Here is a 26,106-nt window from a genome sequence, read left to right as displayed (position 1 = left end):
ATAATTTAAAAATAATAGTTTATAATAAATTTCATTGCTTATTATCAATTACGGTCCGAGATTAATTCATTGTGATATTCTCGATATAACATAGCATACATCCAAATCACTAGAATATACCTAGTTGTCACATGATCTACGTAACTTAATAATAAAAACATTTGATGTATATCGTAAATGAAAAAAAGTTTTGTATTCATGTACACCCTAGATAAACTTTGAATGAAATTGTTTCGAACAAATAATGTCAAGCGTCAAGCGTCGACTTTTACGACGAGAGACAATTTTTCGCAGCCTCTTATCAATTCTTTATATCGATATTCGAACCAGCGAAGCACGTATTATCTTCGGCATCTGCCTTCTGGATAGTTAATGACAGCCGCTACTTTGGAAGATAATCAAAGGAGCGAGGTTCAGGAGAGCGAGAAAAAAGCGCCCCAGGCGGCGGCTCGGAAAAGTGTAGTCGTTAAGGGGAAAAAGTGAGATTCGCTAAAGTCGCTTTACGACTCTGAACACATACACATGCACCAAAGAAGTGTCTCAGTGGTAATGAGCGTAATAAATTTTTCGCGCCGAGAAGAAGGGAAATATTTGCCACTCACCAATATCGGCGGAACCTCCCCATGTTCCTTGCTGCGCTTGACGTCCCAATTTGGTGATGGCTTCCACGTAAAGGCGAGAAGCTGCGGCTGTACCTGAAAGTTTAAAAAAGTTCAATTTTATATTGTGTCGAATGCGACATAGAATTTGATGGATATTTGATATTGGACTGAGGCGACGCGACTTGACGGGTGAAATGTTTTATTGCGAATGAATATGTCATACGATGGAACCATAAAATGTATTATGCTGTAGAATGTTATTATTTTTGTAGTTGAAAACATGTGATAGTTTGACGTTGATGTGATGTAACAGAATATTAAATATTACATATAAAATATATAGTGGCAGTTTCATTAAAAAAATCTAAATGCCAATACACAACTATTTATTTTTATTGCTAACGTAAATACGTCTTATATATTACATAAAAAATATCTTATATGTATGATATATAATACAATATTATTGCCATCTTTGCTTGTGTAATATCAGGTGACCCTTTTTTTTACTGACCATGATTTTAATTAAACGTTTGTAATAAATAGATAACCATATATTTTATTTATTTTACGAAGGATGCTGTGTTATTTATTTGTTGTTCATATCAGATTATATTTTTCTTAGTCATCCATGTTATGTTACTAGTTATAAAGTCAAATCAATATAATGTCAAAAAAATATTTACGTTACCTTCTTTTGTACGATTTTAAACTTAAACACAATGCGGCCTGTCATTATAAATAGCAATTTGTGATTTGGCGAAGGTACATGTTAAATTATAAATAATAAAAAAATCTCGCCGGTCGTTTTGGCGAAAAGTGTTTTGAAATTCGATGGCGTCACATTAGTTACCAAAGTGCCACCTAGTTTTGGCCATAATCAATAAATTTCGGTTAATATTGGTTGTAGTCAATACCGTTTCAGTTTTTCAGGTTCCCAAATTTTGTATCGTATTTCATTGCACTTGTATTATCTATAATTAAATTAAATTTAAGCTTTAAGCTAAATAAAAAATATTGAAATTTTGATAAGAAATTATCACCAAAAATTCTCTGTAATTTATTACGAAATGATACAGATTAAGAAAATATACATTCTAAAATGTATGTTTTTATTTTTGTTGTTGCTCCATTTAACAGTTACATGTTGACTAGAAAATAAATAGCAAGAAATTAAATATACAGTGTAGTTTTTGATATATCGTCAGTTAATGGATATAAAGGATCAGTACAGTAACTATTACCCGTCAATTTGTTAAATTAAATGTGATTTATATTTGAAAGCTGATGTTTATGAAGCAATTTCCTGATACATACATATACTAACGCATAAAATTAAAATAATATTTTATACATATATACCATATAATCCTTGAGAAATGATGTATATAAATATATAGAAATATTTATAGATAAAAAAGTTTCTGAGTACAAGGTTCCTATTAAACATATTCCTAAAAAAATCAATAAGAAATAAATACACATATTCATAGCTAAGTATTTATATTATCAATTATTATTTATAATTTATAACTCACATTCATATTAATATATTTAAGATGAATTCCCTTTTCTAATAAATATTAGAGCATTGTGTTTTGAGCGACTTTACTACTCTAAAACAACTTAGACATTCATTATTTTCAAATCAAGCTCTGAAAAGCGAGAGTACCATAGAATAATTCTCGGAGACATACCAAATTATTGTATTTAATATAATTTGATATGAGCACGTGTACTCCTCACGCAATCACGAGAGCATTCCCCAAATTCTATCGATATTCAATAGCATAACATTTACATATATTATATATAGTCGCTGTAATATTTCAAGTACGCGAGAGAATCCAATGCCTATTTTAATATAAAAAAACTACAGGATTTCTAATATTTGATATTTGAAAATCCTTTAAAATTATGCATATATAAACAAATTATGCTCATACAATATTACGCTTTAACTTTATAAATTGAACTCTTGAAAAGTTCCACCTGGAGCCTTAAAATAGCTTATTATATTTAAAAAAAAATACTGACACATCTACATATTATAACAATTTATAACGGTATTAAAACAATTTAATTGGATTACTGAATAAGATTAGTATTAAAAATAATACGATATAAAACAGTAGCTAATATATATAGAGCATGTGAAAAACTATTGCTTTCGTATATAAAAATTGCATCGAATTAAAGAACGAGATTTTAAACATGACTAATAATTATCTAAATATGATTAAAAATATATTTATTTAAAATTTCAGTACTTTATTATTCGGATATATGTCAAAAATAATAATATAAATTCTATGCTTTTTTAGGGGTTGATCGTATTTGTAAGAATCTGTAAGAATAGGATAAGAAATGTATTGAAATACAACCAAGCGGTGTTTCTATCTGACTACCCTAAAAAAAAAACAGAATAATTTTCATTAATGTTTTATAAATAAATCATTTTAATACAATCCATCCAATATCAATAGATTTTTCCTTGAGGTCCTTGTATACATTTTGCAGACTGCGGGTGCAACGTTTCGCTTCCAAAGGCACAAAGGTCTCGCAGGAACACAATGAAAAGGCTTTGGCGGACCAGGATGAAAATATTCAAAGGGATTTTTCCAGCTTAAGCCTTCTCCCGTGTGTCACACGTAAACGTGTATTACACGTCTTTCTTACGCAGGTGAAAATAATAATAATAAAATCACCCAATGCTCGCGTTTATTATATTCATTTATGATATAAGCCTTAACACAAAAGTTTTCTAAATATATGTTGTTGTTATTATTAATAATATGAATTATTATCACGCTTTGACATTTTGCTCTTAGACAGGCGAGAAATTGGGAATTAATCGAATATCTGGAACTAATTGGGTTAATCACCTGATAAGATTTAATCGTTCTAAAGTATAATATATAATGCAAACCAGTTAAAATATAATAAAACAAGCTTTTTCTTAAAAAAAGTATTTGCTCCTATAATTAATTCAATATAATATTTTTTATTACAATGTCTGATATTCTACGAATTGACATTTCTAGAAAAAAATATATAAGTCAGAAGACCCTTTGAATTTTCATCTTTAGAAACATTATAAATTCTGATGAAATAATTTAGTATACATATTTAGACTGTCGTTAAATTTAAGTATCTTAAATAATAAAATATATTGTGTAATTCATTTAAAAATTATAATTCTTACTTAACTGATAATATTTTCTTTTATGATAAATATTCAAGAATAAAAAAAAACATATTTCACTTTTACGAGCATTACGAATAAAATAATTAACAAATATTTTTTGCTTCAATAATAAAACATGGTAATAAAGGAAACATATACATATACTTATTGATATATTTTCTTTACATATATATAAATAAGAAAAATAGTACTGCAGGTTTAACGTATTTAAATGCGGTAGTATTATTTTTATTATTTATACATAAAGCAAATATAGCAATAAGTTTTATAGAATCTAGAAAAACTAAACTTTTTTAGATTTATTAAAATGTATTAAATATGGTGATGTTAACAGAAAATTCTCTACAGTAACCAAGCTTCTTCAGCTAAATAACCGACTGAATTACAATCATTGTCACAAGATCGTCGTAAAAGATAGTATCCCCAAATATGAATAAATAAAAAAATACGTTTTAATAGCATTTATACGGTTTGATCGACATTAACCTCAATCTTCATACGTACTAAGTATTTATTACATGATCATTTTAAAATGTAGCTAGTTCAGTAAAATCTAACGTATAAGTGCATTTAATCGGAAACAATGATAATGTTAATGTATTATAAAAAGAAAAACTCACTTTTCGGCCTCGGAGCCCGTCGCCGGGAATTCAAAATTTTAAGATTTCATTACAAAGATTGTTTTATGATTGTTTATCTAATTTAATCAATGTATTCCTCTAATCCTCAACACATTATGTATATATTTAATTTTGATAGTTATAACACATCTAGTTAATTTGCAATCCGATTATTTATACTCGGTCAAATTGAAAAAAACAAATGACGAATTAATGAATAATAATTATTTAAAACTGTCGTCACGTTGATGTCGGCCATCTTGTTTTATATTCAAATGCATTTTTTTTATTGGTCGAAACAACCGAATGCATTTTCCAGAAAAGCCTAGTACTTATATTACAAATGCAATTTTTATTTTTATTATTTTAATTTAATATATTTCCTTTGTTTACTTGTATATTATACACCGTTTATACAAAGTGATACGATTCACAAATTAGAGAATGTTTCATTTAAAGTTATGTGCGTCCGGAAGCGGAAGTGACGGCTTAGAACAATTATAATATAGATAGATTATTTTTTATCATTATTTAATAAATTTCGCGAAATTTATTTAACACTACTTATTCATTTCTACGTTTCACTTTAAAATAAAATATTTATTTTATGCCAAGTATTATTATATTTTCATAAAATTGTAAAGTTTGTTCTTGAAAAACCCTGTTAGAGAAGACAAGTAGAAACGGGTAATCCAAAAGTGGATTTACTTTTGAAGACATACATAAGAGTTTTGTATTTAACCCAAAGAGCCTGTCTCACAAAGAAGGCCTTCGGCATTAAGAAGTGCCCACAGAGATCACAACCTCCTTTGGCATCCCTGGAGTTGCGCCACTAAGATTAAATTTCAGGGAGCCTACCAGAACCAGTGACCCAAACTCATAGTCTTCGCGTCACCATATGACCTGCGCCTCTCTGATACTGCGCCCCTCAGTAACTGCACTTACGAATAAAAAAAATATATATTATTTAAATATATTAACTACAAAGTCCCCAAAAACATAATAAATATTAATTTTATAAAAATAAAAAATATATAGGGCAAGCATTATACAACATTAAATAGTATCTGTGTACCATCTCTAGCCTTCGTTGGTTTACAGTATTACCATTTATTGTCATATATTTTTAATTGTGTAAGGAATATCATCAAACTGCCCTTATCTGACGATTGTTGGGCAAATACTGCCCTGGACAAAGACACGCATACACACATATGGATTTTATTAGAACATTATAACTCCAGTTATCTCGACGGACCCTTGTTTCGGCGTTAATGGCCTCTGGTCTTCCGCGCAACCATTTGGCACGCGTGCCAAGAGCTTTCGGCCGCCATTTGGCCTTGCGGGGCCAATTTTCGCGCTCGCCAACCGACTGTGGCGCACATGCGACGTATAATTGCCACAGCCGCGCGTTTTATTCGGCTTATTTATAAATTACTTTAATATTACATTTTTGCACAGCATTCGTGCTCTCTATGGTAAAAAAATCGTAATATAACCAAACACAGTACATTTGTACATATGTATATATTATATAATATTACATATCAGTGGTGGTGCGTGGGTTGTGACTGGAGCCGTTGTGGATAATATATTGTAGGACTTATTTCTCTGCATCGAAAATAAATTTTATACAAATATAAATCGACACACATACCGTCACTTTGATAATAGGTTGAATGCAAGGTGTAATGAACACACACAATACTTTTATTAGCTTAATTAAAATTACAATAATAAATTAATGCATCAGCCGTACAAGTTTTGTACAATTTCCGATAAGGACGTGATCTTTAGTGTCATAGTACTGCGTCAAATAAATAATCTTGAATTGCTTCTTGATACTTTAATCTGATGATTAAAGATGAGAGACTACTCAACTGTCAAATTTACAATTCAAAATTTCAGTCTGAATATAAGTACTAGGCTTTTCTGGAAAAGTTTTGAGTAAATAAAAATATTTTTTTCCCACCTTCGTCTCCTATCGTCTCAGCAGCCAATTATAATTGACAGTGTGTGTAAGCTAGACAGTATATATTTTTGTGTGACACTATTTAAATATGAATTGTGTTATGTTTAATTAGTATTAATGTCACAAAAAACATACCACACATTTTTATTAATTATAAATTTGAGATTTCTTACTATTACCAACGTAAGTATTAGTGTCAGCGCTGATTGGCAATACACTGGTGTTTCTTTAGTATGCACAAACCTTATATGCAAAAGAGCTAAAACACATATACACAGAACTGATATATAATATATTTTTAAAAATCGTAATATAATTTCTTGAATAAATTATAGCTACGAGTTAACCATTTTAATACTACAAATAAATATAATAATTTTAAATATTTGATTTTTGCTTTCCTTGAGAAATTTTAATATATAGAGTATGTAAATATAATAAAGTGACGTTCTTAGATTATTAAAGTAAAGGTAAATAACAATTTTTTGCCTTTTAAATAATTCCGACATTCTATCAAAAACTTATAAGAAGGCATGCATATTTTTAAACATCTGGAACAGACCCACCCTTTATATGCAATGATTATAAAACAATGAAAGTTCTTGTGAAATTTGGTAATTTATTGACAAGTGAGATTTATTGATTTAACATTATTTTTGAGAAGGGCATTTTAAACCCGCAAAGCGATTACTATTATATAAACCTGACATAAGATAATCATATGAAGTAAATGCTTTGCATCAGCGACCAGCTCTGCCTAGCTTAATATAGTGAGGTGAATATTATTGGATAAACTTAGGCTGTAGCCTTAAACTTTAAAATATAGTAGGAGTAATGCAATAATCAGATTCCTAATATCCCATATAGCAATTTTACATAAGCATAAATTACTGGGTTTAAAAATATCATTGCTAAAAGAATTAGATACGTAGGATATTTGTTTGAAAAGAAAATAAAGCAATATGACATATATTAAGATTTTAAGTGTAATTAAAAATTTCTTGGCAACCAAAAGTGAATATATTATTATTTAAAAAAATCGGATTAAATAATATTTATTAAAAATTGGTATAATCATCAAAGCTAACTAACAATCGTAGAAAGCTTTATACAGTAAGAATACAAACATAGGAAACAACTAATGGGTTGCTTGTGCTTTAAATGATTAAAAAACACTCTGTGTATGTATAACTAAAAAGTCAAAGAAAGTCGTAAATATTATTCATAACAAAAATATGTAAAGTGGCATAGTGAACACGTACTTTTCTATTTTTTCATTAAATGGAATAATTTCAGGATAATAAAAATTGTGTTTTGTATTATAAATATGTAAAAAGAGCCAGGTTAGATATTGTAATAAATTTTATTTTATCTAAGAATTATAACCTTAATAATAATGCTCTTACGTACTATTTAACATAACTATAATTTTAAAATAAACTAGAGCTTTCTTGCCAAAAATCAGAAGCAACGTATATATTTAAATTAAAGATAAAAATAAAAGTAATAACATTTTAATATTTTTAACTTGTAAATATTTTCTCACAATAAATAGTTGTATTGTTGTTACACATTTTAAAAATAAAAATTGATTTGCAAATATATTTCTAAAACACGTTTATATCAGTTGTTATGTATAGCTTTTGGCCTTTCAGAGAAAAAATCAACTAAAACACAAAAATTTGCAGCTGTTACTCATGATAACAAAATTTATGCATATCACGCAGTTGTGTCGTGATACAATGAGTCCTGCTCTCGACCACTTGAGCAAGGTAACTTACTCGCGCATTTATACAAAATGTTATTTATTGTTAGAAACGAAAATTTTTTAAACACATTATATCCAAAATATTAATGTTATTACCTTATGTAATAAAAAAAAAGCTTAGCTTATTTAATATATTTTTAATTAAAATTCGTATTCATTTATAAAAATACAATTAAAATGCTTTAGTGACTATATTTTAATATAGAGTCAAATATATGTTATTTTAGATATATTCTATATTTAATCTGTATATAAAAAATAGCGTAATATTTTACATTATTTTTAATACCTTAATATAAGTTTGATAATATTAATAATTTATTTTCTGAGCCATTATGCCTATAAATACTTTAAATATTATTATAATCATTGTCAATATGATTCTATGCCAACGTGAGAAATTTTCTCTTTGTCTCGGGCGAACACAAGGGAGCATTTGCTATCGTTTTCAAATCAATGCTCATCACTAAGTAATATATTTATGTTTGTTTATTTATTACTGAAACCTGTGCACAAATTAGCTACGTTTACGTTAAAACAAACATCAATATTGAACAAGTAACGCAGCTGTTCGTGTTTTCGCGAACGATTTAATTTAAACCGACTTTGTGTTTTATGTTGAGGTAAATTCTAAAAACACCTACTGTGAATATCAGTTTCAATTAATATTTCGAACGAACAATACGCGAGAGTTTTGGATACAATGGGTTATCTAGGAAACAATGCACGTTTTCCATCTAAAATTTAATATAAATGTTTTCATTATATTTCAGTAGTGAAATTAAAATTGGTTTTAATTTAAAAGTACACATATGTAGTATATGTCAAGAATTAAACATGAATATATTTTTATTTGATACTAAAATTACAGGCTTCATAAAAAAATGTAATAATTAAAATAATTTTAAAATCTAATAGACCCTGATTTTTAATTACTGTCTCTCTGTTATCACAGATTCGTTATTTTGTGATATTACCAAGCACAGGTCATGCATCAAAATTTATATCAAAAATTCATCATCCGTGCGTTTTTTGCGATATTAAAAATAACTATATAGCAGTACTGGCGTCGGCTTGCCCGATTGTTTTGACAGGCGATTAACTGTCACTTTTCACAGGCGGTCAGCTGCGTTTGACGGATGTTGTACGCCGTTATGCTCATACACGAATCTAATTTAGTCGAAAACAATAAGCCGTTAATTAATATATTTTAAGTTAAAATTTCATCAAAAGCTTTCGACGAAGCTTTGAACGGAAGGAAAATGTGTCGCGTCGACGCTCGTCGCCCCCGCGACGATTAATTAAGTACCGTAACGATTTCCGGTTAAAGAACGGACATTGTTAAGACACCCGTGTACTTGATAGGGTTAAAAATACATCACAAGTATAATATGATTAAAATACTCTTGAAATATTATAAAAAATATTTAAATAATAATAATTATATAATCATATAAAATATAGATGAGATTGATCATAGTCACATTTTTTCACAAGTCATATAATCTCATATTAAAACGGTAATCGTTTGAGCGTGTATACGGTGCATTTGATAATTAATCCCACGGGTGCTGCGGGTGACGAGATGAACTAATACGTCACAGGTGAAACATCCATTAATCCAGGTGAAAGCAAATATATACGCCTAGGCACTCATGTCGATGACAATTTACGAACAAAGCGAAATTCGATAAGCGAAATGGAGGAAACGTGCCAAAACACTTGCTAATTTCAACCAGGACGCCTCTAGTTTGCATTTCCTATCTAGGAGATCGAAGTTATTATAATGTTTCATAAATTGTAAATATATTTCCAATATAATGAACACCACTATATTTTAGCTTGACCATGAAAATGAGATTTTAAGTCATGCCAACATCAGCTTATGCGTGGAATATATTATTTTTTACGCTTATATATATAGGTGTTTCTGAAAAATAGTACATTATAATATATCTATTAATTAAAATTCACAGATAAAATCTTCATCTAAAACCGGAAACGTTTGATTATGTCCATCAACCAAAAAAATAATTGAGGCGATTTGTAATACCTTTCGGTACTTATTTGCTGAATTCGACACTTAACCCAGTTAACTGGGCGACGCCTGGTTATCGGCGAGACTCGGAAATCCAATTAAGATATCAGGAAACGGGCTTTGGCAATTAACGCGATCGCTCACCTTTACATCCAGTGTACTGCTTGCAATCACGGTTCATTAACCGGAAATCGTTACGTGCCATAATTAAAATCGTGATCGTCACCGAGTCGACATTAGTGTCGACATGAAGCTTTTCATGAACTTTTATACCAGTAATTAATAGTAGAACTCAATGGCAACGAAATAATACTTGAGAATTTTATATTATGAAATGCATCGCTTGTGCAATGAAGCGTGGAAATACATATATAAAATTATTTCATTTAAATTTAACATGAACATTATTTTAGATATTAATGCGCGATCAAGAAGATATCGATATCCAAAAAAATATCGTTGAGAAGCTAAATAGATCGTGTAAAAGAAGCGTTCTCGAGCATTGATGCTTTGTTTTATACTACAAGAATAAGGGACGCAATCGCGACTATCAAAAAACTCTCGATAGTTGCAATTTCAACTACAATATTTTACACATGCTATGAACAGAATGAAAAATGGGCATTTTAACGCTCTTATAAAAAGTATACCATACGATCTGTACTTATTGAGAGATCTGAGAAATTTTATCTGATCCTATTGAACAACAATGAGTAGTTCACATCACTGAGATTCCAGACATTAAAGCTCAAGGAGGCTAAGAAACTTCTTCAGTTGATCACAGGAACTAGTTTAATCATGACAACAATTCAAAAGCTTATACAACTAAAAACAGCTGTTTGAAAATATGTATCGCAGAAACTAAAGAAAATGCTGTTACAAAGTTTATTTTACGCTTCCTTTACACAGCATAAACAGTATTTTTTTTATCATATTGTAATTTACGACGGGAAGTTAATTATTTATAACAACAGAAAGTATTCCGCAAGAGCAATATTACACTTAAACAATTTTATGGTCCACTATCTATATTTATTCATGGCGAAACTATTACAGCTTATAAAAAAAAGTAGTTATTCTGATTCTTGCATTAATTAATAGAAAATGTATACTTTTTTCATGAAACATCATTGTATGAAATATTCATCCATTCACTATACAGGCTTGGCCATAATAATAGGGCACCCCAATAAATGTGTTTTATGTTAAAAAAACGTTGAAATAGAAATGAAAAACTGAGGCTATTTAAAGTGCTTATTTAAAATTTATTTTAAATTTTTAGTGGGCCCACCCTTAGATATAATTACAGCTGCAATCATTTTTGGAATACTGTCTACTAATGACTTGCGGGTGGATGAAGACAATTATATTACATTACAATTTTATTAAGCAATTAAAGGCAAAAATCACGCGACTGAACATAAAGGTAACTCAACCGAAACTAAACAATTTAACCTACATTTTTTTTTAAAACTCAAGTAAAAAATTAAAAACGACAAATTTCTTTGTATAGTTTTTAGAATTATAGTTAAAACTGTCTACTAAATTATTTCGGCTAGAATATAAACTTGTAAAGGGTTTCCCACCACTTTAAGTCTGTATTTACCAGAAATTTTGGCAACAGCTTATCACACAATAACGTTTCCTTTACTGTGATGTACACTTAGTGTACATTTTATCATTTTATGTATAAATTTTTATACCTATTTGAGTATCAATTTATTAATAAAGTCAAAAATATTAGTGTTTTTTTTGCATTGCACAAAAGTGATGTTCAGGTACATAAGTTTTAAAGTTATGTACTCGAAAAAAGAGTATTTACGTTCCATTTCTAAATTAATACAAAACATTTTTGATATCAAATGTTTTTATTTTCATTATTTCATGCAACAATTATAATTATTATTATTATGATAATTTTGTAATAATCCTTGGATTTTTACAATTTTTAATCACTATTTTTAAATGTACACTGCGAGTACATCACCGTAGCGCAAATATTAAATCGCAATATGAAGATTAAAAATTTCGATTTTATCAACTCTAAAACTTTAAAATTATCGTGTTTGCAATTTTTTTTGTGCAATTTGGTAACCATTTTAGTTTTTAATCAATTAAATAAAAACTAAAATTTTAAATAAATATTTTTGTAACGATTATTGCCCAAAAATTAGCAAAGTAACAGAATATCGGGATGGTTAAAAATGACACAAAAAAAGATATTTTTTTATTAAAATTTTGTCGATTCTAATAGTATTTAAAACAAATAATTAATTAATTATTCGACGGTAAAAATTAAATGGTCCTAACATAACATATTTAACTTGAAAAATATTTTAGAAAAACCTAACCTAATAAGTTACTGCAATGCGTTATGTTTATATTTCAAAACAGCTCTGGCGAATCGCAGATGAAGATGTTGGCGGTCCAATTGCACTGCCTTTTAGACACACTAACGAAATGTGCTAGATTTTTGCGCAGGGTAAAACGCATTGTCTATTGCGCATATTTCTAATACAAACAGTAGTTTATGCAGTACTTATGGATACTTACAAAAGAATAACGTCTCGGTATGCTAAAGTACTTTAAACTCAACCTTTACTCTTAACGCTTATTTGTATATAAGGCATAAAACTTAAAGATTCTACTAAATATTAAAACTGAATTAATATTAAAAACTGATACTCGATAAGCCTGTCATAAAATGGCTTAAATAAATAACCCAAGAATATGCAGTTTCATTGAAATGAAGATTACTGCAGCATACTAATATTAAAGAAATACAACTTTTGGATATTGCTTCAATTTGAAACAACATGTATTAAATTATGAAAATACAACACACACGTTGTATTTTCATTAGTAGTTGTAAAAATTGAGTGCAAAATCATAAAATAGGATAGTAAAATAAAAATATAATATAATAACTCCATTCTCAAAAAAATAGCTATCAAAGAAAGAAACAGATATGATCTGCCTTGAATACTATCATCAAAATTTTCTAAGTTTTATAGGAATATTAAATGCAATTCAAAACTTAATATATAAATAGCATTGCGATCAAAATGTAATTTTAGAAAACTTTGGTTATAATTAATGTCTTCGTTTTATTAGTTGAGTTAAAACTTCTTTAACCTAAGTTGGGCACTCAAGTTTGTTTGCAATTTTAATGGGCAGCCATTTACGACCTAAATCAAAACACGTATGTTGAAATTTTTGATCGAGAGGCCAATTGAACTCTTGCGAAGTTTTGATGTGGCGTCCTCGAAGTTTTACGAACTTTTCATTAGAAAATATAAAAAAAGTTTCCTGTCAAACAAAGACTCTTTTCAGTCAAATTTCGCTCAAAATAAACGCTCCAAAGCCGATGAAGTGTGCCAAGAAGTTTTACCTCAACCGGAATTTACGCAATTACTCTATTAACGTATAAGAATTATATTTATATATTAAATTGAACAATGTTCATTTGAAATTGAACAAGTTTAAAACAACCCTTAACGGAATGAAGAACATTGTGTTTGCTTCGCTGGATACGAAAATAAAGTACGTCAGCTCAGACTAGATCTCTCATAGTTTTCACGAATTCCAAGATTCAACAAACGTGAAAGGTTTTATCAAACGTCATGGCGAATCTCTTGGCGAAATAGAATTGCAGCCCGAGGGTATTTTTAGTAATCCAAACAAAAAAACGGCAAAGCTTCGAGAGCTATCTGAAAATTTAATTCCTTTAAAAATGCATAGGTATAATAAAAAAATATGGACTTGGTCTGTTCTAAAAGCTCACCAATTTTTATTTCGTACTTTCGAACTGATTTATTTCAGATCAAAACCTGTATTATTAATTGCGGCCGGTTGTTTTTTGGTTTTGATCATATGATTTGTATCGTCAGCATCATAAAGACGCAATATTTTTTTATTCTAGAGAAGATTCGTCCGTTCTTTTTTATTATTGTATTAAAAAAATTGATATTGATTCGCAACTTATGACAATATAACAATGCATTTATTTTCTTTAGATATTACTCATACCATAATCCATACATGAATCAATATAAAATTTATTAGAAATTTTAAAAGTTTTAAACTTTTTAGACAGACCGTGTATTAAAGTCAAATCTGTATCTGCTTTAAAAGCCCTAATTTAAACGAAGTACGTTTTGCTGTCGCACCATTCGTTGGATTACTCGACTTTTTTTCTACTTGGAAATCCGCTTCCACGCCCTCTCTATCCGCTTTGTATTGTATTTGATTTAATTAATTTAATCTGTAGGATAAAATCAATTCATTCTAATGAGGATTATCAGAAATGACCCCGATTTTAACAAGTGAGGATTGTCAATCAGTTACATTTAATCGCAACAAGATATTCGACTGTAAATTATAAATTGCACATTTTCAGCATCTCGTCTTTCAAAATCCAATAGGTTAAATCAGAAGCGCGCTTTCCTACAAATAACTTTTGGAATTGTATTAAAGGAACAGCGCAGAAACGAACGGAGCAGCGTAACGAGTTTTATTTTTCAATCGGCGCTGCTACATACATATACATATGTATATCCAATATATGCTATATCTTATATGTTAATATACGATACATATGATTGAATAATATAAGATTATGGTGCAATGCTTAAGCAAATAATCAGTACAAAAATAAAACCGTAAAATATATTCAACATTTTTTGAGTATTAATATTACTATTATTTAATTTTAAAGAAAAATAATTTAGTATTTTAAACTATAATTTAAAAAAAAAACAAGTGAATTGTTAAGTTCTAATTAAATGTATGACGCTTAAGTCCAAGAAAAGAGGTTTACGGCCAAAGAACTATTGTGAAGAATTAGCGACATTTTTTTCTAATCGTATAATAAATTCCTAACCTACACAATTGACTATAATTTGGCTTCACTATATTTATAAAAATAATAAATGAACATGCAATATTTATAAAAAAAAATACTTCATCCTTTGCAAATTTATACACACAAAAATTCTTCTTTTAAACATGTATGTATCATATGTCGTAATAATATCCTAAAATTTATATGTTACAAAAAATACAAAGATAGCTCTATTAAAATTTAAACTTATTCTAATATAATTAATTTTAATGCTTACTATAACCATTGCAATGAAATGGCTACTATATAATAAAATGGACCATTCTCTGCAAAATTCATTGAAGTTTATGACTAGGGTTAGACACTTACGATTATGCCCTACTAAAATATATATCCTGAGCTCGTTCATTATGTTTATTATTTTTCTATTTTACTTTTACTTAATGGTGCTCGTAAAGATACAAAATATGATTAAATTATTGTTAACTGTTGTACATTAAATGTTGTTAGTAATAAAACTGCTTTACTACTTCAAAAAAATATTATTACATAAGAGCACATGCATTAATTTTTTTTATAAGATAATTATTAAAAATTTATTCATATTTATGAATAATTACTTGTCTTTTGTGTTTTAACAATGGTATTTAGTAATCAAAAGAACGACAATGGTTTGGTTCAACGCTTCATATAAAATTGCACTGTTGCAATTATTCTTTATAATTATTAAACGGTCGCTAAACGTCGGACTTTTAAGCCAGCTTTAACTAAAGAAGGTGATTTAAGGTAGAGTTAGATCCTAACGCTTTCTTTGAAATACCATTATTAAATATGTGTCACTAAGTCACATCAACAATCAATGGCAATCACTCAACGGACGGCAAAAATTAATCACTCAATTTACGCTAATTAATATTGATAACCATATTTTTTTGGTACATATTTTTATTTTACATTGGCATTTAACTGGTTGAAAAGTCACACCACTGTTGATTTTTATTTGTATTTTCAGTATGGATATGCGACGTCATGTTATAATATTTATAAAAAGACACAGTTCAGTTATGTAAACACGTATTAATATTTATATATAATAAACATTTACCTATTTTATAAAATAGATAATTTAATAAATAATTTTGCTTAAGCGAAATATTTCAAATATAAATATAAAAACACATTTTAAGACAATAATTTAAATTTTTAAGAAATTACTGCAATTCTGCATATTCTATTCTAATTTTTTTTCTTACAATAAAAAAGTAATGTCTTACAATTTTGTACATGCTTTTTAATAAATTTGAATTTAATAGGTTTAATTTGATTTTAAACACCACTAGAAAGTCATATTAATTAATAACTATTGTATCAACTAATTTTATAACACATTCGTTACCTTACATTTCAAAGTCATTAATTTAAAGCTTATATTTATCCTAATATAATTTTAAGCCTCTTTTAAAAAATAACCGTCAGTCAACTGGAGTTCTTTAAAAATAAATCTATGTTAAAAATAAAATAAAAATGTTACTACCAACACGTGGTAGCTTAACTGCAGTAAAGTGCAGGTGAAATAGCTTAAAAAGTAGGCGTATTCATAATGTTTCATGCGACCATTACGTCGAGTTTACTGCCGCAATAAATTCTCGGACATTACCATTTAATTTGAACGGATTTTCAGGCTGTATGGCTAAAGGACCTTTTATGCCACATATTAGCGCTCTTCGCACTTCGGAGGGTTGCTTTTTTACCTACGTACGATTAAAGTTACTGCAGAGCGTTATCGTTTGATGGTAATAAAGTGCCGACTCAGCATCGCGCATTAATCGACTTGTAAAATAATAATTTTATTAAAAAAAAAGGAATTGATAACAATGAAAATGCGATGAAGTAGCGTTTTTATTACCTACTTAGGAAATCCAATATCGCCTAGAAAAGAGCAAGGAGAGTATTACTACTCGGCGTCGTTATGTCTTATGTCTTTTCTTAGGTTAAAACATCTGTCTTTTTGTATGAATCTGACACAAAAAATATTGATAAATTGGTATAATATATATTCATCAAACAATATTTATTGTTTAATGAATACAATAAGTTTTATTTGAAATAAGAGTTTGAATATAAATAAGAAAAAAATTATAGCTGCATAAATAAAGCTAGATTAATATTTTTCTTTCCAAGACGAAGGGGAGACTTCAAAGCACATTTTCTAAGAAAAAGTATCTCTTATATCCAATTAAAATGTATGCTCAAAAGAATACTTATTTTATCCAGAGCAAATGGTAATTATTACCAGAAAGGTAAACTTTAGAATTGCGATAATAAATTAATATTATTTTATTCGATATCAATTAATCTGCACCGCTATTGAAATATCCATTGAAAAAGTTACTCGGTTGCTTACAAAAGCCTAGAAAGCTGACGCATCACACCTTCACCAGGTGAATGAAATAAAAAGGTCGTTTAATTTCAATATCGTCAAAGAAATTCTATATTAAAAGCGCCGTCAAAGTTCCTGAAATTCAAACAATGGCAACTTTTAATTACATCCTGCGGCATCGGAACATGCAGGCAAATGCACCGCAGAAAATGATTCTCAGAATATTATCTGAGGCCACAAAGGAATTTTCAGAAGCGACTTTACCCCTGATTATTTCCGCGACATCAATTCCAATGAAAATCGTATTCGCACAAGGAATCCACTCACATTATTAAACGCCTAAAGAAATTTTCACACCTTTATTAAATCAATTCTCAATCAAATCAGGAATAAATGATATTGAAGATATTGAAGTAGTAGTTAATATAAATAAACTATTTAAGTACAAACCCAGTACCTGCTATTAATGTTTTTTCACTAAGATATTTTTACTAATATTAGATTAATCTACATAAATAGGGTGCGAATTTTCTGAAAATTACCATCATGTACTACACATATTTTTTAAATATTTTTTTTGTGGGGGTGGATTTAGTTAGCTAACCAGAAGTTACATGGTGCACTGGCAACACAGAATGACAAAGCGGCGATTAAAAAAACTCCGTTACAAACATTAATTAATGTAGTCAAGACTAACACGTGTCTTATTGTCAATTCCTTACCAAATGTTCTTATTTAAAAAAATATCAATAGATTAAAAAAGCTTATAAAAATAAATCTTATAATAATTATATTTCATCTAACAAGTAAATAAAAGATAACTCTTTCTTTTTTAAAGTCAATAAAGTTCGTCTATCGATTTTCTATTAAAAGACCGATAGAATCAGTGGTATAAGTAAAACTACGTTTCAAAAATAATTCTGACCCTTAAAAACCATGGAGATAAAAAACATGTATTATCAACTTATAAACAATATTGTAAACCATTAAAAATATTATTAAGCACTACTTTATATATAGATATATATAAATAAGGTTTAGGAAAATTTATCGCCCACAATTTACCACCAGCAATTTATCGTATTAGTAGTTTACCACCGCGTCAATTGATGGCATAAACAATTTATAGCCTACGAATTATAGTATATTTTACTGTTAAGAAGCAATGAGATGTGTTAATAAAAACACGTTTATTTATTACTTGATTGACGGTATGGTAAGTTCATTCTCACTTTTTTTATAATTTTGGCTACTTAATAATAGAGTTGTACTCCATGTATGTGCGAAAAAACTAAGCTGTCTTATTAAAAATTAAAAAGTACAATAAAACAACAGTGATGTATTTTTTGACAAAATAAATTAATGCCTGAACGGGTTCTATCGTGCTAACACAAATAATAAAAGATTGTGCATTATCAAAGACAGTCTTACCCAAAAATATCGTTTCTGATTTAATCTTGTACAAAAAACCTTTTTTGTCAGATCAGTTAAAACAATGATTTCGGATTTTCTCCATTCATTCTTATCGTATATAAACTAAAATACTGCCATAGAACATCATTCTACATACAATTATGAATGAAAATAAAAATTGCAGTCAAACAATTATCCAGAGTATAGTTTTGTAGCGATACATACCTAATAATACGAGTTAAGGGACACGGCGTATGCGCGTCTGTAATTCCGCAAGCGGCGCCTGCGGACCTAGCAGTAAATTAAATGCCCAGATATTGGCTTCGCATACGAATGCGAATAGAAAGATATGGTAGTCACTTTCTTCAGCAATTATTTTTTTTAGTGCAAGACACGAGCACTTAGATAAAAAATATGTAAATATTTTACTATCAGGCGCTTTAAAAACTTCTGTGTTTGGTGGGATATAATATTATTTTATTAAAATTATCTGTGGAAAAAAATGAAAGGGTCATAAAAATAATGAATTATATTATTTGTACGTGCAAAGACAATAAACGACTTTTTTTCATAAAAAAGGCAGAGCAATAAAACACAAACATTGACTCTAAAACATGATTTATGATTCTTAATCAAGTAATAATTATTTTATTGCTAGACTTAATTTATCAGATAAAACAAAATATTACAATGCCGACCCAAATCCAGAATAGGAATTGGAGCAAAAAAGAGGCATTGAACTCTTCCTACAGAATGTTATGATAGAAAATAAGTTCTCTTGTGTCGAAACTTTTACATGAATCATAATGTCGACTAAAGAAAAGCATATGCTTTAACTCCAATCAATCAATATGGTACAGTCAAGCAGTCACTTTTATTATTCAAGAGTTGAACTCAATTTTAGATGCGAATCAAATGCTAAAAATTAACACAACATTAAGATCAATTTGTAACTGCAGTATTTTAAAAATAAATCAGAAACAACAGCTCTAGTTTTATTTTAAAGTGCACAAAATAAACAAATTAATCTACCGAAATTTGCAGAATTATAAATAAAAATCAATTGCAATATTAATATAAAATTATGTAGCAAAGTTTTCTCGTTATTTTCTGTTAATATTGAATCAATGATTCTGGTAACACAAAAGACTGTCCATTTAACAAAGCAGCAGAAATGAGCTATTTAATTACGGCGTTTATAGGTCGTAGAGTTAACGAAACCCGTCATCGGTATTCGGCAATAAACGTTCCCAAATACACACGATACTTTGGCTACTAGTACAAACCGAAACGAAGGAAAGAAATAAGCAAAGAAAGGAGGAAAATGTAAGCAAACTTGATGGTGGGGAAAACGCGTAAAATCGACGTCGTAAAACATTTTACGTCGCTGGGAGGAGCCACTAATAAAATGGAAAATCGCGCCGGGTTCAAAAGAGAAATGAAGAGAAAAAACACACACCCGCAGACTTATGATTTGTAATTTTCAAAGTATGGGCGTTAATGGGGAATGTGAAATTGTTTTTTTCCCGCAGAGAAAAAAATCATTCTAATCGCGGCCGTTTGAGATTTTCCGCAGACTCGTGCAATCTTGGGAAACGATGTCGTTTTGCTATATGTAATACGACCGATAGAGTTGTAAATATTCATATATGTTATTTTATGTGCGATTTTTATGTAAGCCGTTATCTAAAATTTTAGTATTCAAAGTTATAAAAAAATGTGTATCGTGAATGATTAAAATCTAAGATGTACTATATTTTGAAACGATATAAATTTTTCATTATATTAATCTAGCCCTTAATATTATAGTAAGAACGCTTTGTATCATATAATATTACATATTTTATTACGTTTGCATATTTTTATCAGCGCAAGATCAATATTCCAATATTGCTTTTTTTATATTAGAAAGAAACTTTATTAGAATGTAGTGTCTTTGGCAAATTTGACGGGTGAATAACCAATTTTGATGAATTGCTTCTTTGAAGCGTTCGTCAGAAGTTTTGGAATCGAAGCTGGTCGTAAATTAATCCCAGAAAATAAATAACGACCTCCAAAAGTTTCGCTCTTTATCGTGTCCGTTAATTTCTTACCTAGGAGAGTCAATTTGCAGGTGGACAACTTTTATTGTTGTCTCGCAGAGAAGACGTCACCGACAGACTTTCTGGGGTCACGCGACCCCTTTTAGACCCGAACACTTTTTACTACTTAGCTGCGTCGCCAAAGTACCTCCAGGCTCCCCTTCTAGGGCCGAACTAAATTAGCTACCATCGAGAAAGAAGGCTCGTCGATTATTTATGTAGAAGGGCATTTGCTTAATTGCTTAAACAAGACACTCGTTTATAGACGCGAATAAATGTCTGCACTCAACGACGGAGAGCTTTTGACAAAGAGGAAGAGCTTTCGTAATGCATTAGTTCTAAATCTAGAATTTAAGCAAATATGTTTTATATTTGAAGAGCGACTTTTTAAAAGTTATTTAGAACGTAATGTTTTACTTTTAAAAATCAGAGAAAAACTATATTTAATGCGTGTAAAACCTCAAGTGTAATTAAAATTTTTTATTTAATAAAGTTTTGCTTCGTTTTATTTTTTAAGTAAAGAAAAAATATTTGTATTTGTCAGACAACAGTATACAAAATTAATGGTTTTATTATATCGAATATAAACATTAAAAAAATATGTTAACTAATATATGTGGAAATTTTCTAAATAAAATAAGTAAAACAATGATATTTTAAAAATATACATTTGAGCCATTGAGTTTAAAAGTGGGCCAAGTCCATATTATGTTATTGTTAGATAATTATTGATTTGCGTTTGAACTGATTTAAAAATATACGTAAGCAATAATAAGTATTTTTTCATAAAAATTTTATAAGCAATAATTATATTTACGTTATTTAAACAAAAAACATGTTTTTAATAGGGCCCAATAGAATTACCTCACTTTCAAAAGCATTGCTTTTATAAAAATGTTGATTTCCTGTTTTCAAGAGTTTAATTGTGATAAGAAAAAATAGAATGAATAATTTCTTTACTTTTATATTTTATTTCCACACTTCATACTTTTTTCGAAAATAATATTTTTAATTTTAATATTTAATTTAATATTTTTTTAGTTTAATATTTTTTTACAGAAAAGAGAAAACAATTAAAAGTAAAATATAATAATTATATATAAAACATAACACACAACAACTTAGATACAAAATATCAAAAACCTAAAGGAATATTACTATTTATTTTTTTAATCAGGGTGGAGCAAATTTTTGAAGTACCCATGATTTTTGGGTGGTATATAAGGCAATGTATCCATCATACCCTTATATTTATCTTTAGTAATAGGCCCAGTTTTTCTGTTAAAAGATTACTATTATCAAAGACAACCCCGTTTTGGCGATAAATGAAAATTCACCCTAACTTTATTTTTAACAAAATGGACTTGCACCACTTTCAAAATCAATGGCTCAATAGCTAGGACACATAAGATTAGGTAGCATATTTTAACTGCTAATGCAATACCAAATAAAAGGCAAGCACTGAATCAAAAGAAGAAGAAGTACATGTATTTTTTTATTAAAAGTTTAAACAAAATCACACCCGTGTGTCAGTCACATGCAGAGCCGGATCGCGGCTTATACTCCGAAATCCCCGATAGAAAATGGCGCATATAAAAATATACAACAATGTCTAGGAACAAGATCGTTAGAGAGCGAATACCGCAGCGTCTGCTGCAAACAATCTGTCTGCCAGGGACTTTATTACTGGACGACATAATAGTAAACACGCTCTCGAAATACCCTGCGCTCGAGCTCACCCTAATGGCACCCAAATTTGCACTACGCTATCCCCGGATATTTCGCATTTTTCCACACGCGGTGTTTCCAGGTGTGCATTGGATATTTTTCGTTATTTTTAAACGAAAACGAAACCTATGGTGAACGAAACCTATGGTGAAAATGAAAAGATAAGTATATGTTTGGATTAGTTACTAGTCACTCTGAGACTCTAAGTGCATTTAGGATAGGAACTCAATAAAAAATATATTTAAAAGACAGATAATTATCGAGCTTGATAACGAAACTGTAAGGCAGAAGTTAAAATATGGGGAATTTACACCATTACATTGTAATATCCAGACCATAGGGCAGATGCACTAAAACATTGCCTCTTTCTATCGATTGTTTTTTTAATTCGATCAATTGTGATCACCCCTTAGTGAAATAAAATTTTTCTTTAATTTAAAAAGCTTTAATATTTGATTATCGCTAAGTATTGTTTGCTGGCAGGTCAAGCATACAAAAAGTAAAATTTGATATTTTTGCCTATTAATAAGAAATATATATTTTATAGACAATATGGCTATGTGGTGGTCTTAGAAAATATATTTCTAGTAAAAATTGCAAGATTCGTATTAAAAGTATGGTGTTGAGCTGTTAAATAAATCATAGAAATATCATACAAATCTACGAAGCAGCAAATTCAAAGGAATTCAGAAATTTGCCTAATATTTTTAGATTTTCAGAATTTGTGCGTAAATACATTTTTTTTTGGTCTTTAAAAATCTGTTTTGCGCAGTTGAGTGTTTTTAACCATTTATTATTTATGTAGTATAAAATACAGCCTCAATTTTTTATAAAAAAAATTGTTGTAAAAATATATATTTAATTTATTTAAAAAAAAAGATAGAAAATTTTTTATATGTTTAAGTATTGTTTAATCGTATAATTTTATATTTAACCTCAGTCTTTTTTTTTAAATTTATTATAAATCAGAAGAAAAGAGCTCAAAAAAATACTAAGATGTAGGGGTGCTTAACAAAAAAAATTTTGATAATTTATTCGGTAGATATTGTTTTATGTATTTTAATAAATTTTTAAACCCGTATTTTGTAAATTAAATTACAAAAATTAATTAAATACAATTTCTTAAAAAAACTTTTATAATGATTTTAAAAATATAATACTGCTAATAAAAACTTAGTTGCTAGTTCGTCGGCTAAAATTTTTTAAAACATATTTTATAAATTCACATATCCATTTAAGCAAATAATACTAATATGTATTATTGGATGCAAATATTATAAAAAATGCTTAAGTTTATTAATTTTTTAAATAAACATAAACAATTCAAAACGCATATAAAATATATCCTGTAATTTTGTTTAGTAATTTAATTGAATGATCAGTAGTTTTAATAAATATTTGCTAACTTAAATATTTCACTATTATATTATTACAATAATATCTGTTTTCAGTAAGGCGTTAAACCTATATTTTTTAATTTAATAAAACTTTTGAACCGTAGGAGCTTGTTGGTTTATCATATACAAATAATACGGTTTGTCGTAGAGAGCACATGTCCGCATGTTTTGGAAACGAAACTGATATATTACCATATCCCCATGACTGATTTACATAACATTACCATTGACCGAAAACTTTTCACCGTGTATATACACGTACAACTTTTGAAACCCTAAACCAAAGCGCACAGATATTATATTAATAATAAAAAAGCATAAAATATTTATATAAGCCCAATAAATTAATATATTTTAATTAGGTTTTTTTTAAGCTTCCAAGCATGATATTAAAAATAAATATGGACTAGGTATATTTACAAAAAACACGTAAAGTACTTTCCATTTCAGAATCAGATATAAATTTTTATATTACGCCTATGTCAATATTTGACGGGGACAAATTGCCAAATCCCTATAAATTACTGTTCTTTCATATCTCAGCTAAAAATGTTTCAACGCGATTTTCTACTCTTCATCGCTGAATATTTAAATGGGTCAATGCGCACAAATTAGTTAAATTATATATAGCTATATATGTGGCGTGTTAAATATTATATTCAATCTATATATAATATTTTTAAGCGCGAGTATTACGTCTCGATCTTTTCAGAACATTTCGCTTTTGTAATACGCGCGAATTCCATCGACGTGATTTCCTTTGGGAGATTTTTGAAACTTGAAAAAGTTTATTGTGAGTGCTTTTTTCCATTCGTAACAATACGTATTCCCAACGAATGTAAATGCATAAAATTATAAGTTTATAAAGTATCATATTTCAAGGAAACAAAGTATTTGTATAGAATTTTTAAATGTTTGAGAACGTTGTGTTGTTGATATCTTATTTGAAATTCTGTAAGGGTAGTAAACGTACAATGCAAAGCAGGTGGACAGCCCAGCACGTTTTGGAGCAAACAGTTGACTGGGTTAGATTGCTAAATTCTCTATCTGTATTACCGTCAACGGTTAATTATTTGCGTAATTTTAAATCACGGCTCATCTCAGGTTTATTGTAACAATTAAATTAAACATTGAAAAAATTAGGGCAAGCTTACACAATTTATTAACTAAACGGTTAATAAAATTTACTTTTTATTTTACTATTAGGTTATCCCGAAATGAAACATGTCTTTATTAAAATTAAGTTTAAACAGTCAATCGTGCTTTACCCGTTAATACCTGAGTACATATATTTTAATTATTATGTTGGTGCACATCTTGACTCCATATTTCGATATTTATAAAATTGCATTCAATTCTATGATGGCAGAATTTTTTGCATATTAAAAAAATGGCATCTACGGCCGCTAAAAATATTTGTGAAGTGGTAGGTGATTCATTAGATGTCCGTTAATGACAAAGATGATATCACCTATTCATGATCATTTGATAACCAGAGATGTACGGCAAATTGTCGTAGAATACAGTAGTTATCCAATGATCAAATTGCAAAGCCTACGTCAAAACAAGGACTCAAAGGAAAAAAGTTATTTTGTGTACATTATGGGATTGCAAAGAGATTGTGCATTACAGAATTCTTAAACTTGACCAAACAACAACAACAAGCTATTGTAGATCGTTTGCATGGAAAATAAAAAAAGCCTGCACTTATCAACAGAAGACGAATGGTTCTACAACACGACATGTTGCGAAATTGACTTGATAAAATCAAGGAACTTGGCTGGAATATCTATCTGATCCATCTTATTTATTTCGTTTGATGCAACACATAAAATCCAGACGATATAAAGAGATGGCTTACTGGAATTGAAATTTAAAAAATAACCGATATATGAGAGAAGGTTAATTGTAAATTATAATATATTTAAATGAAAATTACATTTTTAATTAATAAAATAAAAATAAAAATATGATAGTATATTTTTAGTTTTAATACCAAAACGACTTTCATTATGGAACTATTTAAATACTTATTATAAAAAAATAAAGAAGCTTA

At 28.7% G+C, this 26,106-nt stretch overlaps 1 protein-coding gene across 3 annotated transcripts in view; it reads right to left on the bottom strand.

Annotated features, from left to right (window-relative positions):
• Positions 1-26,106, bottom strand: part of IRSp53 (Insulin receptor substrate 53 kDa) — a 319,080-nt gene that overhangs the window by 87,270 nt on the left and 205,704 nt on the right. For all 3 annotated transcript variants that reach the window (XM_088202037.1, XM_088202038.1, XM_088202039.1), the window contains exon 4: positions 603-695. In XM_088202037.1, coding sequence (XP_088058163.1) covers positions 603-695 — 93 coding nt within the window. The remainder of the gene's footprint in view (positions 1-602; positions 696-26,106) is intronic.

The sequence above is a fragment of the Plectrocnemia conspersa genome, unplaced genomic scaffold, assembly GCF_051122295.1.
Source record: "Plectrocnemia conspersa isolate PC_06_02 unplaced genomic scaffold, ASM5112229v1 ptg000013l, whole genome shotgun sequence".
Classification (NCBI taxonomy): domain Eukaryota; kingdom Metazoa; phylum Arthropoda; class Insecta; order Trichoptera; family Polycentropodidae; genus Plectrocnemia; species Plectrocnemia conspersa.
This window is presented reverse-complemented; position numbering and strand designations above follow the sequence as displayed.